This window comes from Phocoena phocoena, chromosome 8 (assembly GCF_963924675.1).
Source record: "Phocoena phocoena chromosome 8, mPhoPho1.1, whole genome shotgun sequence".
NCBI classification, from domain to species: Eukaryota; Metazoa; Chordata; class Mammalia; order Artiodactyla; family Phocoenidae; genus Phocoena; species Phocoena phocoena.
Genome location: NC_089226.1, coordinates 75,824,044 through 75,835,938, shown reverse-complemented (window position 1 = coordinate 75,835,938; position 11,895 = coordinate 75,824,044). Strand labels below are relative to the sequence as shown.

Here is an 11,895-nt window from a genome sequence, read left to right as displayed (position 1 = left end):
ATGTCCTAAAATGTTCTTTTAATATAACTGCTATTTTCAATATGTGTTCTAAAGAAATTCATGTGCAAATGTAATAATTTTTAAATGAATTTCCACCGAAATCTCAATGTAGAGAGGTAATAACTATGTGTTTCAGCATAGTTCTCAGCTTGGACCTAGGGAGTCTGTGGGGATTTTCCCAACATGAGCGAGATTAAGCAACCCGTCATAAAACAGGAAGCAAATGGAAGATTCCTTCTCCCAACAAGGCAGCCTCTGAATGTGGGAAAGGGAAAATGGGCTCAGTATTTCAAGACCAAGCACATACTTACATCATGGAGTGGAAAGGCAGATGAATAAGTGTGAGAATTTAGCAGTCTTTCAATCCAAACCTTTTCTTCCCATCCTCTATGCCAAAAGGACACCGTGAGAGAATATAATAAACCTATAAGGTAAGCATAAAGAAACACACATTTCAGAACTTTATGCTTTCTATAGTTTTTTCAAGTCACAATTTAACAGAGTCTACTTTGCCTCAGTACAGGCTCTGATTATGGAAGGAACCTTCCCCTTTCTGTTTGGGGGAAGATGTAGAGGTTGGGGTTGTATGGAGTCACAGGTATTTCACCTCCTGGGTATGAGAGCTCCTTATTCCCTTGGGGAGAGGGGAATGGGTCATATAAGTTATTTTTCTTCTCCTGTCCCAAGCTCCCCTGCGAGTCCTTTGTACCAGAATTCATACTATAATCAGGGTTTCAAGTTAGAGTCCAATACCACTGCTACTAATAGTTCAGGTAGGATAATATGGAGTAGAATTGACACTTGGCCAAGCTGTCTTGAATACTTTTCATTAATTACTCTGATGTTTTGAATAGGGCCTTTTCTTGATATCAGAATTTATTAACTCAAGATTATCACACCTCTGCAACTACTTTGCAATCATTTACATATTTTTATCAGTTTTTTCCTCATATAATTTGGGCTTTGTGTCCTCTGCTTTTGTATATTTCTCAATTCAATCTCATCTGTTTTTTGTCTTGCAGGAACTTTCCAGTATTTCTGCTTTTCTGACTGCTGACTTTGGCCATTTTAGCACTGTTCTATTTTTTTTCTATTTTTTTTAATCTCAAAAAAAAAGTTTATTTCTACGGCAGGAGAGAATAGAGGTTAAAAGAATCTTCCCAAGCTGACCATAACTTTTTTTTTTTTTACATTTTTGGTTCCATAAACTTTATTTTTCCTTTTTTAAAAATATCTTTATTGGAGTATAATTGCCCCACAATGTTGTTAGATTCTGCGTATAACAAAGTGAGTCAGCCATACATACACATATATCCCCATATCCCTTCCCTCTTGCATCTCCCTCCCACCCTCCCCATCCCACCCCTCTGGGTGGTCACAAAGTACTGAGCTGATCTCCCTGTGTCATAGGCTGCTTCCCACTAGCTATCTAGTCTACATTTGTATATATGTAAATGCCACTCTCTCACTTCTTCTCAGCTTACCCTTCCCCCACCCCGTGTCCTCAAGTCCACTCTCTATGTCCATGTCTTTATTCCTGTCCTGCCCATAGACTCTTCAGAAAAATTTTTTTCTTTTAGATTCCATATATATGTGTTAGCATATGGTATTTGTTTTTCTTTCTGAATTATTCACTCTGTAGGACAGACTCTAGGTCCATCCACCTCACTATAAATAACTCAATTTCGTTTCTCTTTATGACTTAGTAATATTCCATTGTATATATGTGCCACATTTCTTTATCCATTCATCTGTCAATGGACACTTAGGTTGCTTCCATGTCCTGGCTATTGTAAATAGAGCTGCAGTGAACATTGTGGTACATGAATCTTTTTGAATTATGGTTTGCTCAGGGTATATGCCCAGTAGTGGGATTGCTGGGTCATATGGTAGTTGTATTTTTAGTTTTTTAAGGAACCTCCATACTGTTCTCCACAGTGGCTGTATCAATTTACATTCTCACCAACAGTGCAAGAGGGTTCCCTTTTCTCCACAGCCTCTCTAGCATTTGTTGCTTGTAGATTTTTTGATGATGGCCATTCTGACCTGTGTGAGGTGATACCTCATTGTGGTTTTAATTTGTACTCCTCTAATGATTAGTGATGTTCAGCATCCTTTCATGTGTTTGTTGGCAATCTGTATATTTTCTTTGGAGAAATGTCTATTTAGGTCTTCTGCCCATTTTTGGATTGCATTGTTTGTTTTATTGATATTGAGCAGCATGAGCTGTTTGTATATTTTGGAGATTAATCCTTTGTCAGTTGCTTCATTAGCAATTATTTTCTCCCATTCTGAGGGTTGTATTTTTGTCTTGTTTATGGTTTGCTTTGCTGTGCAAAAGATTTTAAGTTTCATTAGGTCCCATTCGTTTACTTTTGTTTTTATTTCCATTTCTCTAGAAGGTGTGTCCAAAAGGATATTGCTGTGATTTATGTCATAGAGTGTTCGGCCTATGTTTTCCTGTAAGAGTTTTAGTGTCTCGCCTTAAATTTAGGTCTTTAATACATTTTGAGTTTATTTTTTTGTATGGTGTTAAGGAGTGTTCTAATTTCATTCTCTTACATGTAGCTGTCCAGTTTTCCCAGCAACATTTATTGAAGAGGCTGTCTTTTCTCCATTGTATATTCTTGCCTCCTTTATCAAAGATAAGGGGACCATATGTGTGTGAGTTCATCTCCAGGCTTTCTATCCTGTTCCATTGATCTATATTTCTGTTTTTGTGCCAGTACCATACTGTCTTGACTACTGTAGCTCTGTAGTATAGTCTGAAGTCCAGGAGCCTGATTCATCCAGCTCCGTTTTTCGTTCTCAACATTGCTTTAGCTATTCGGGGTCTTTTGTGTTTCCATACAAATTGTGAAATTTTTTGTTATAGTTCTGTGAAAAATGAAATTGGTAGCTTGATAGGGATTGCACTGAATCTGCAGATTGGTTTGGGTTTTTTTCACAATGTTGATTCTTCCAATCCAAGAACATGGTATATCTCTCCACCTGTTTGTATCATCTTTCTTTCATCAGTGTCATAGTTTTCTGCATACAGGTCTTTTGTCTCCTTAGGTACGTTTATTCCTAGGTATTTTATTCTTTTTGTTGCAATGGTAAATGGCAGCATTTCCTTAATTTCTCTTTCAGATTTTTCATCATTAGTGTATAGGAATGCAAGAGATTTCTGTGCATTAATTTTGTATCCTGCTACTTTACAAAATTCATTGATTAGATCTAGTGGTTTTCTGGTAGCATCTTTAGGATTCAGTATATATACTATCATGTCATCTGAAAACAGTGACATTTTAACTACTTCTTTTCCGATTTGGATTCCTTTTACTTCTTTTTCTTCTCTGACTGCTGTGGCTAAAACTTCCAAAACTATGTGGAAAAATAGTGGTGAGAGTGGGCAACCTTGTCTTGTTCCTGCTCTTAGTGGAAATGGTTTCAATTTTTCACCATTGAGAACAATGTTGGCTGTGGGTTTGTCATATATGGCCTTTACTATGTTGAGGTAAGTTCTCTCTATGCCTACTTTCTGGAGAGTTTTTATAATAAATGGGTGTTGAATCTTGTTGAAAACTTTTCTGCATCAATTAAGATTATCATATGGCTTTTATCCTTCAGTTGGTTTATATGGTGTATCATTTTGATTGATTTGTGTATATTGAAGAATCCTTGCATTCCTGGGATAAACCCCACCTGATCATGGTGTATGATCCTTTTAATGTGCTGTTGCATTCTGTTTGTTAGTATTTTGTTGAAGATTTTTGCATTTATGTTCATCAGGGATATTGGCCTGTAGTCTTCTTTTTTTGTCACATCTTTGTCTGGTTTTGGTATCAGGGTGATGGTGGCCTCACAGAATGAGTTTGGGAGTGTTCCTCCCTCTGCTATATTTCGGAAGAGTTTGAGGATAGGTGTAGCTCTTCTCTAAATGTTTGATAGAATTCGCCTGTGAAGCCATCTTGTCCTGGGCTTTTGTTTGTTGGAAGATTATTAATCACAGTTTCAATTTCAGTGCTTGTGATTGGTCTGTTTATATTTTCTATTTCTTCCTGGTTCAGTCACAGAAGGTTGTGCTTTTCTAAGAATTTGTCCATTTCTTCCAGGTTGTCCATTTTATTGGCATATAGTTGCTTGTAGTAATCTCTCAGGATCCTTTGTATTTCTTCAGTGTCAGTTGTTACGTCTCCTTTTCCATTTCTAATTCTATTGATTTGAGTCTTCCTTTTTTCTTGATGAGTCTGGCTAATGGTTATCAATTTTGTTTATCTTCTCAAAGAATCAGATTTTAGTTTTATTGATCTTTGCTATTGTTTCCTTCATTTCTTTTTCATTTATTTCTGATACGATCTTTATGATTTCTTTCCATCTGCTAACTTTGGAGGTTTTTTGTTCTTCTTTCTCTAATTGCTTTAGGTGTAAGGTTAGGTTGTTTATTTGAGATGTTTCTTGTCTCTTGAGGTAGCATTGTATTGCTATAAACCTCCCTCTTAGAACTGCTTTTGCTGCATCCCATAGGTTTTGGGTTGTCATGTCATGTTTTCATTGTCATTTGTTTCTAGGTATTTTGATTTCCTCTTTGATTTCTTCAGTGATCTCTTGGTTATTTAGTAGCTTTTTTCCTGTAATTGATATCGAGTCTCATAGCATTGTGGTCAGAAAAGATACTTGATACAACTTCAGTTTTCTTAAATTTACCAAGGCTTGATTTGTGACCCAAGATATGATCTATCCTGGAGAATGTTCCATGAGCACTTGAGAAAAATGTGTATTCTGTTGTTTTTGGATGGAATGTCCTATAAATATCATTTAAGTCCGTCTTGTTTAATGTGTCATTTAAATTTTGTGTTTCCTTATTTATTTTCATTTTGGATGATCTGTTCATTGGTGAAAGTGGGGTGTTAAAGTCCCCTACTATGATTGTGTTACTGTCGATTTCCCCTTTTATGACTGTTAGCACTTGCCTTATGTATTGAGGTGCTCCTATTTGGGTGCATAAATATTTACAATTGTTATATCTTCTTCTTGGATTGATCCTTTGATCATTATGTAGTGTCCGTCTTTGTCTCTTGTAATAGTCTTTATTTTAAAGTCATTTATGTCTGATATGAGAATTGCTACTGCAGCTTTCTTATGATTTCCATTTGCATGGAATACCTTTTTCCATCCCCACACTTTCAGTTTCTATGTGTCCCTAGGTCTGAAGTGAGTCTCTTGTAGACAGCATATATATAGGTCTTGTTTTTATATCCATTCAGCCAGTCTATGTCTTTTGGCTGGAGCATTTAATCCATTTACATTTAAGATAATTATCAATATGCATGTTCCTATTACCATTTTCTTAATTGTTTTGGGTTTGTTATTGTAGGTCTTTTCCTTGTCCTGTGTCTCCTGCCTAGAGAATCTCCTTTAGCATTTGTTGTAAAGCTGGTTTGGTGGTGTTGAATTCTCTTAGATTTTGCTTGTCTGTAAAGGTTTTAATTTCTCCTTTGAATCTGAATGAGTTCCTTGCGGGGTAGATGAATCTTGGTTGTAGTTTTTTCCCTTTCATCACTTTAAATATGTCCTGCCACTCCCTTCTGGCTTGCAGAGTTTCTGCTGAAAGATCAGCTGTTAACCTTATGGGGATTCCCTTGTGTGTTATTTGTTGCTTTTCCCTTGCTGCTTTTAATATTTTTCCTTTGTATTTAATTTTTGATAGTTTGATTAATATGTGTCTTGGTGTGTTTCTCCTTGGTTTTATCCTGTATGGGACTCTCTGTGCTTCCTGGACTTGACTGAGTATTTCCTTTCCCATATTAGGGAAGTTTTCAACTATAATCTCTTCAAATATTTTCTCAGTCCCTTTCTTTTTGTCTTCTTCTTCTGGGACCCCTATAATTCAAATGTTGTTGTGTTTAATGTTGTCCCAGAGGTTTCTGAAACTCTCCTCAATTCTTTTCATTCTGTTTGTTTATTCTGCTCTGCAGTAGCTATTTCCACTATTTTATCTTCCAGGTCACTTATCCATTCTTCTGCCTCAGTTATTCTGCTATTGATTTCTTCTAGAGAATTTTTTTTTTTTTTTTTTGGCTGCATTGGGTCTTTGTTGCTGTGCACACGTTTTCTCTAGTTGCAGTGAGTGGGGACTACTCTTCGTTGCGGTGCATGGGTTTCTCATTACGGTGGCTTCTCTTGTTGTGGAGCATGGGCTCCAGACGCGCGGGCTTCAGTAGTTGCAGCAAACGGGCTCAGTAGTTGTGGCTCGCGGGCTCTAGAGCACAGGCTCAGTAGTTGTGGCGCACTGGCTTAGTTGCTCCGCGGCATGTGGGATCTTCCCGGACCAGGGCTCGAACCCGTGTCCCCTACATTGGCAGGCGGATTCTTAACCACTGTGCCACCAGGGAAGCCCCCCTTCTAGAGAAATTTTTATTTCATTTATTGTGTTGTTCATCATTGTTTGTTTGCTCTCTAGTTCTTCTAGGTCCTTGTCAAACATTTCTTGTATTTTCTCCATTCTATTTCCAAGATTTTGGATCATCTTTACTATCATTACTCTGAATTCTTCTTCAGGTAGACTGCCTATATCCTCTTCATTTGTTTGGTTTGATAGGTTCTTATCTTGCTCCTTCATCTGCTGTGTGCTTCTCTGTCTTCTGATTTTGCTTAACTTACTGTGTTTGGGGTTTCTTTTTTGCAGGCTGCAGGTTTGTAGTTCCCATTATTTTTGGTGTCTGCCCGGAGGGGACTGGTGCATGCGTTCTGGTGGATGAGGCTGGATCTTGTCTTTCTGGTGGGCAGGACTGTGTCCAGTGGTGTTTTGGAGTGTCTGTGAACTTATTATTTTAGGCAGCCTCTCTGCTTATGGGTGGGGTTGTGTTCCTGTCTTGCTCGTTGTTTGGCGTGCAGTGTCCAGCACTGGAGCTTGCTCGTCATTGAGTGGAGTTAGGTCTTAGCGTTGAAACAGAGATCTCTGGGACATGTCTCGCCAATTGATATTATGAGGTCTCTGGTGGTCCAATGTCCTGCACTCGGCTCTCCCACCTCAGAGTCTCAGGCCTGACACCCGGCCAGAGTACCAAGACCCTGTCAGCCACACGGCCAGGTACATGTAGAGTTTCATGCCTTTTGGAAAGTCTGAGGTCTTCTGCCAGTGTTCAGTAGGTGTTCTGTAGGAGCTGTTCCACATGTAGATGTGTTTGATGTATTTGTGGGGAGGAAGGTGATCTCCACATCTTACTCCTCCACCATCTTGAAGGTCCTTCTTCTTAGCACTGTTTTAGGTATACTTCTCTTCACCCCTCCTTTTAAATATTTTATTGTTTAAGGAATTGTTGATTGCAATGTTTGTCACCCTTGACAAACATTAGATAATCATCATTATTTAATCTGGTTATTCATTTTAAGGGCAGTTTAATATTATGTCTTGGTAAATAAATGATACTTTATGCAAAATCGTTTTGATTTTTATAAATAATGTGATAAATATTAACTATTTTACATACTTTGGATTATTTCTCTAGGAAAGATTCACCAAAAAGATTCTCCAAAAATAACTCTGCACTGGGGAGCTAACAAAGTGGAAAATTTTACTCTTCCAAATATTAAGACTTATTATAAAGCTATGGTAATAAATACAGCATGGTGTTGTCAAACAAAAACAAATCCAAACTTAGGAAAGATTTTAACGATTACTGCAAGAGGATGAGGGGGACTGTTGCAATAGAGAGATCTGGGAACATCTGAAAAGCCAAGCATAAAATGACTTCTTTTATAGGGAGAAGTAAGCCAAGTTCAGGAAGTGTCTTTCTTTGTGTTAAGGAAGGGCTAGTCTACATGCCAACATTGGCTACGGTTGAGGGTGCAGCAAAGTTTAGGGTCTTTTGGGGAAGTAAGTTCAACTGAATTTTGGTTAATTTACCTAACAGTCCTTTGTTTCAAGGGATCAATGAGGATACATAGTTCAGCTAACCATTTATGAAACAAAGAATGGGAATGTGTCTAACGTTTATCACTATAAAGTAATAATGAAAGGAAGAAATTGTAAGGGTAAATATAGATCTAAAATACTACTCAGCCACAAAAAAAGAAGTCAATTTTGCCATTCACAACAACATGGATGGACCTGGGGGTTATTATTCTTAGTGAAATAAGTCAGAGAAAGACAAATACTGTAAGTTATCACTTACAGTAGAATGTGATATGTAGAAACTAAAAAATAAAATAAATGAATGAACATAACAAAACAGAAACAGATTCACAAAGATAGAGAACAAACTAGTGGTTACCAGTGCGGAGAGGGATGGAGGGAGGGGTGAGATAGGGATAGGGAATAAGAGGTACAAACTACTATGAATAAAATAAATAGGATACATGGATATATTGTACAGCACAGGGAATATAGCCAGTATTTTATAACTTTAAATGGAGCATAATCTGCAAAATTATTGAATCACTATGTTGTACAAAAAAAAATGCCTAGTACATAGTAAGTGCTATTTAAGTGTTTGCTATTATTAACAGTAAGAGTATTTTAAGTAATCTCAAAATTATTTTGCACATTTGCAGGGTCACTGGATTAAGTATATACTTCCAAATATGATTACTTTAAGATGAATACAAATTTGGATACATGGGTTTGGTATATGTTATAATATATCAATAAGAAAGAAAGAAAGAAAGAAAGAAAGAAAGAAAGAAAGAGAGAGAAAGAAAGAAAGAAAGAGAGAGAGAGAGAGGGAGGGAGGGAGGGAGGAAGGAAAGAAGGAAGGAAGGGAGAAAGAGAAAGAAGAAAGAGAGTAAAGAAAGATGGAGGGACGGAGGAAGGAAGGAAAGAACTGAAATTTCCCTGGTGCCAAACCTTAGAGCATTTCCTTTAGAGAACTTGTAATTATAAATTCTTTTTCTCTTCTCTTTGAGATGTATGTAAATATTTTTAAAAGCTAAATAAGCCTCTTGCCAGTTTCATAACTCAGGAGTGTTTTTCTTAAGTTTTCCAGGAACCATCTCTTTTAAATGTAAACATCAAGAAAGATAACATCCCTGTTTCCTTGGCTCTATGGGAGTGTGGTCTAGGCACCTGGTTCTAAGCTGTAACTACCTGCTCCACATAGATATATGAGAAGTTTTTATTTTTATTATTATTATTTGGGATAGAGACAACTAATACTGATGAACACTTCAATTAGCAGATGAATTTAGAATAAATTATGTGGCAAACAGTGCTGTCAAGTCAAACAGGGGGGTTATCTATGAATATTCTTTAAGTCATATAGGGAAGGGTGGTTCTTTGCAGTAAGCGGTTTTACAGAACAAGAAGAGTGGGAGATTTTTTTTAAATTGTCCCGATTTTCTGGGAAAAGAACTCAGTCAAAGTTCAACATTGTCGGTATGGATACAAAAACAGACATAGGTCAAAGGAGCAGAATAAAATCCAGAAGTGGATCTATGAATATCTAGACACATGAGTTATGACAAAGAGGGAACTGTAAAACAATATGAAAAGTTGAATGTTTTCAATAATTGGTGTAAGTCAAATGACTATACATATGGGGGAGAAAAGGCCTCTATTTTGCACCATGAAGAAAAATTAATTCCAAATGGACAGTAGTTCTCAATGTGAAGAGTAAAATAATACAACTTCTAGAATACAGGAAATAACTTCATGATCTTGGTGGTAGTTAAAGGTTAACAGCTTTATTCATAAAGTAAAGGCTCAAGAACGTAGACTACAGTTGACCCTTGAACAACATTGGGGTAGGGGCACTGACCCTTTGGGCAGCCAAAAATGTGAGTATAATATATAGTTTGCCTTCTGTACACAAGGTCCCTCCATATCTGCGGTTCCACATCTAAGAATTCAACCAACCATGGATCATGTAGTAGTGTAGTATTTACTATTGAAAAAAATCCATGCATAAGTGGACGCTTGCATTTCAAACCCATGTTGTTCAAGAGTCAAGTGTGCATTAAAATTAAAAACATCTGTTTATGAAAAGAAACCATAAAAAGGATGAAAAAGGAAGCACAAAGTAAGAAAATATCAGTAAAATATATAATGAATAAAGGGTTCAAATAAAGAATATATAAACTGTTCCTACAAATCAACAAGGGAAGACCTAACTGAAAAACAAAATCAAGAGACATTAGCAGGGACTTAACAAAAGTGCATATCTAGGGCTTCCCTGGTGGTGCAGTGGTTGAGAGTCTGCCTGCCGATGCAGGGTACACGGGTTCATGCCCCGGTCCGGGAAGATCCCACATGCCACGGAGCGGCTGGGCCCATGAGCCATGGCCACTGAGCCTGCGCATCCGGAGCCTGTGCTCCACAACGGGAGAGGCCACAACAGTGAGAGGCCCGCGTACCGCAAAAAAAAAAAAAAGTGCATATCTAAATGCCCAATAAACATAAACAAGGAGATAAATCTCATTTGATATTGTAAATTAAACCATAATGATACATACACAAATAAGTTTCCATAGAAAGTAATGAAAATTAATGAATAAAATTAACCAACCACAGCTAATTTAATCAACCAAATAAATGTTGAGCCAAAGAAGCCAGACTCAAAAGAATACATACCGTATGACTCCATTTTTTATAAATTTTATAAAATTTTATAAATTTTATAAAAAAACAGATTATGTTAATCTCTGCTGTTAAAAGTGAAACTCTACCTCTGCTGAGAGGGACAGGAATAGTGACTGGAAGGAGGCACTAGGGCTTCTGGAGGGCTAGGAAAGTTTTCTCTTTTGATCTGGGTGGTGGTTACATAGCTGTGTTCATTTTGTGATTGAATTCAAAGAGCAGTGCACACTTGTGTGCCTATCTCTATTTATGTTATGCTACAGTTTAAAAAGAAAGAAAAAGAAAGATTGATACTTTTTAGTGTTGAGAAAGATATGTGGAAAACAGCATTCTCCTATGTTGTTAATAGGACTCTAAATTAGTACAAAATTTTGTAAAGGGTGATAGTGTAACACATACACATTTTTTTTTCCTTGTCAATGGGAAGTTTCAAGACCCTAGGACTACAAATGGAGAGGAAATATTATTATTCAAAAGACTGAAAACACAAATTAAAAAAAAAATTAAAAAAAAGAAAGACTGAAAACAGTTTTAAATGGAAGGAAAAAGTTCTGATGTTTCTCAAATGCTATCTACTGTGAACAAAGTAATATGGCACCTGCCATGTCAGTAAACAAGGAATATTGCCTGCCACCAAGCCATCAGCCACTGTAGCCTCCCCACAACAGGGAATTCAGGATGGAGAAAAACAGGATACACGTCCTACATAGTTAAGAGGCATATCAAAGGAATAATTTCGATGAGCCCAGACTCTTGTATCTTCCCATGCATAGAAAAGCACTAAAATCATTAACTTGAGATATCTGGTTTTTGTGATTAGCAGTAATCTTTTAATGTCCCACTACATGTATTTTTTCCAGCAACAAGTCCTATGTACCCTGGCTCCTCCCTTACCTGTTATAACAGTTCCTCAGAGTTCGCAGTAATGTCCTTGAATAAAACATAATTCTCAACTTTTAGGTTGTGTATTTTTTTCAATCAACACCATATACAAAGAAATTAAAACATTCCATTTCCAGTTGGAATGACCAATATTCTTTCTGCTATGCACTGAATTTATAAAACCTAACTATAAGTTTATAAAACCATTTTACAAAAATCTTACAAAACCGAAGTCCTCTGGCTCTCAATTAAGTGATTTCCCCAATATTGCAAGAGGCCTCTCTTTGCTGTGTCCACACTGTCAACCACTCATTTTTAAACGACAGCTGGAGAAGTAGGGAGGTTAACAGCGTTAAGCGGTCCAAATAGCCTTTCAAACCTGCCCAGTACCACCGAACACTTATCAAAATTTAAACAGAAACATCTTGTAGACATAGTATCACACATGCACACAT

At 37.0% G+C, this 11,895-nt stretch overlaps 1 protein-coding gene across 1 annotated transcript in view; it reads right to left on the bottom strand.

Annotated features, from left to right (window-relative positions):
* The window catches only part of ANO5 (anoctamin 5), a 73,967-nt gene that overhangs the window by 44,645 nt on the left and 17,427 nt on the right, over window positions 1–11,895 (bottom strand). Inside the window, 2 exon segments of the mRNA XM_065882416.1 lie at window positions 312–364; window positions 367–424. Of these exon segments, the coding sequence (XP_065738488.1) occupies window positions 312–364; window positions 367–424 (111 nt within the window).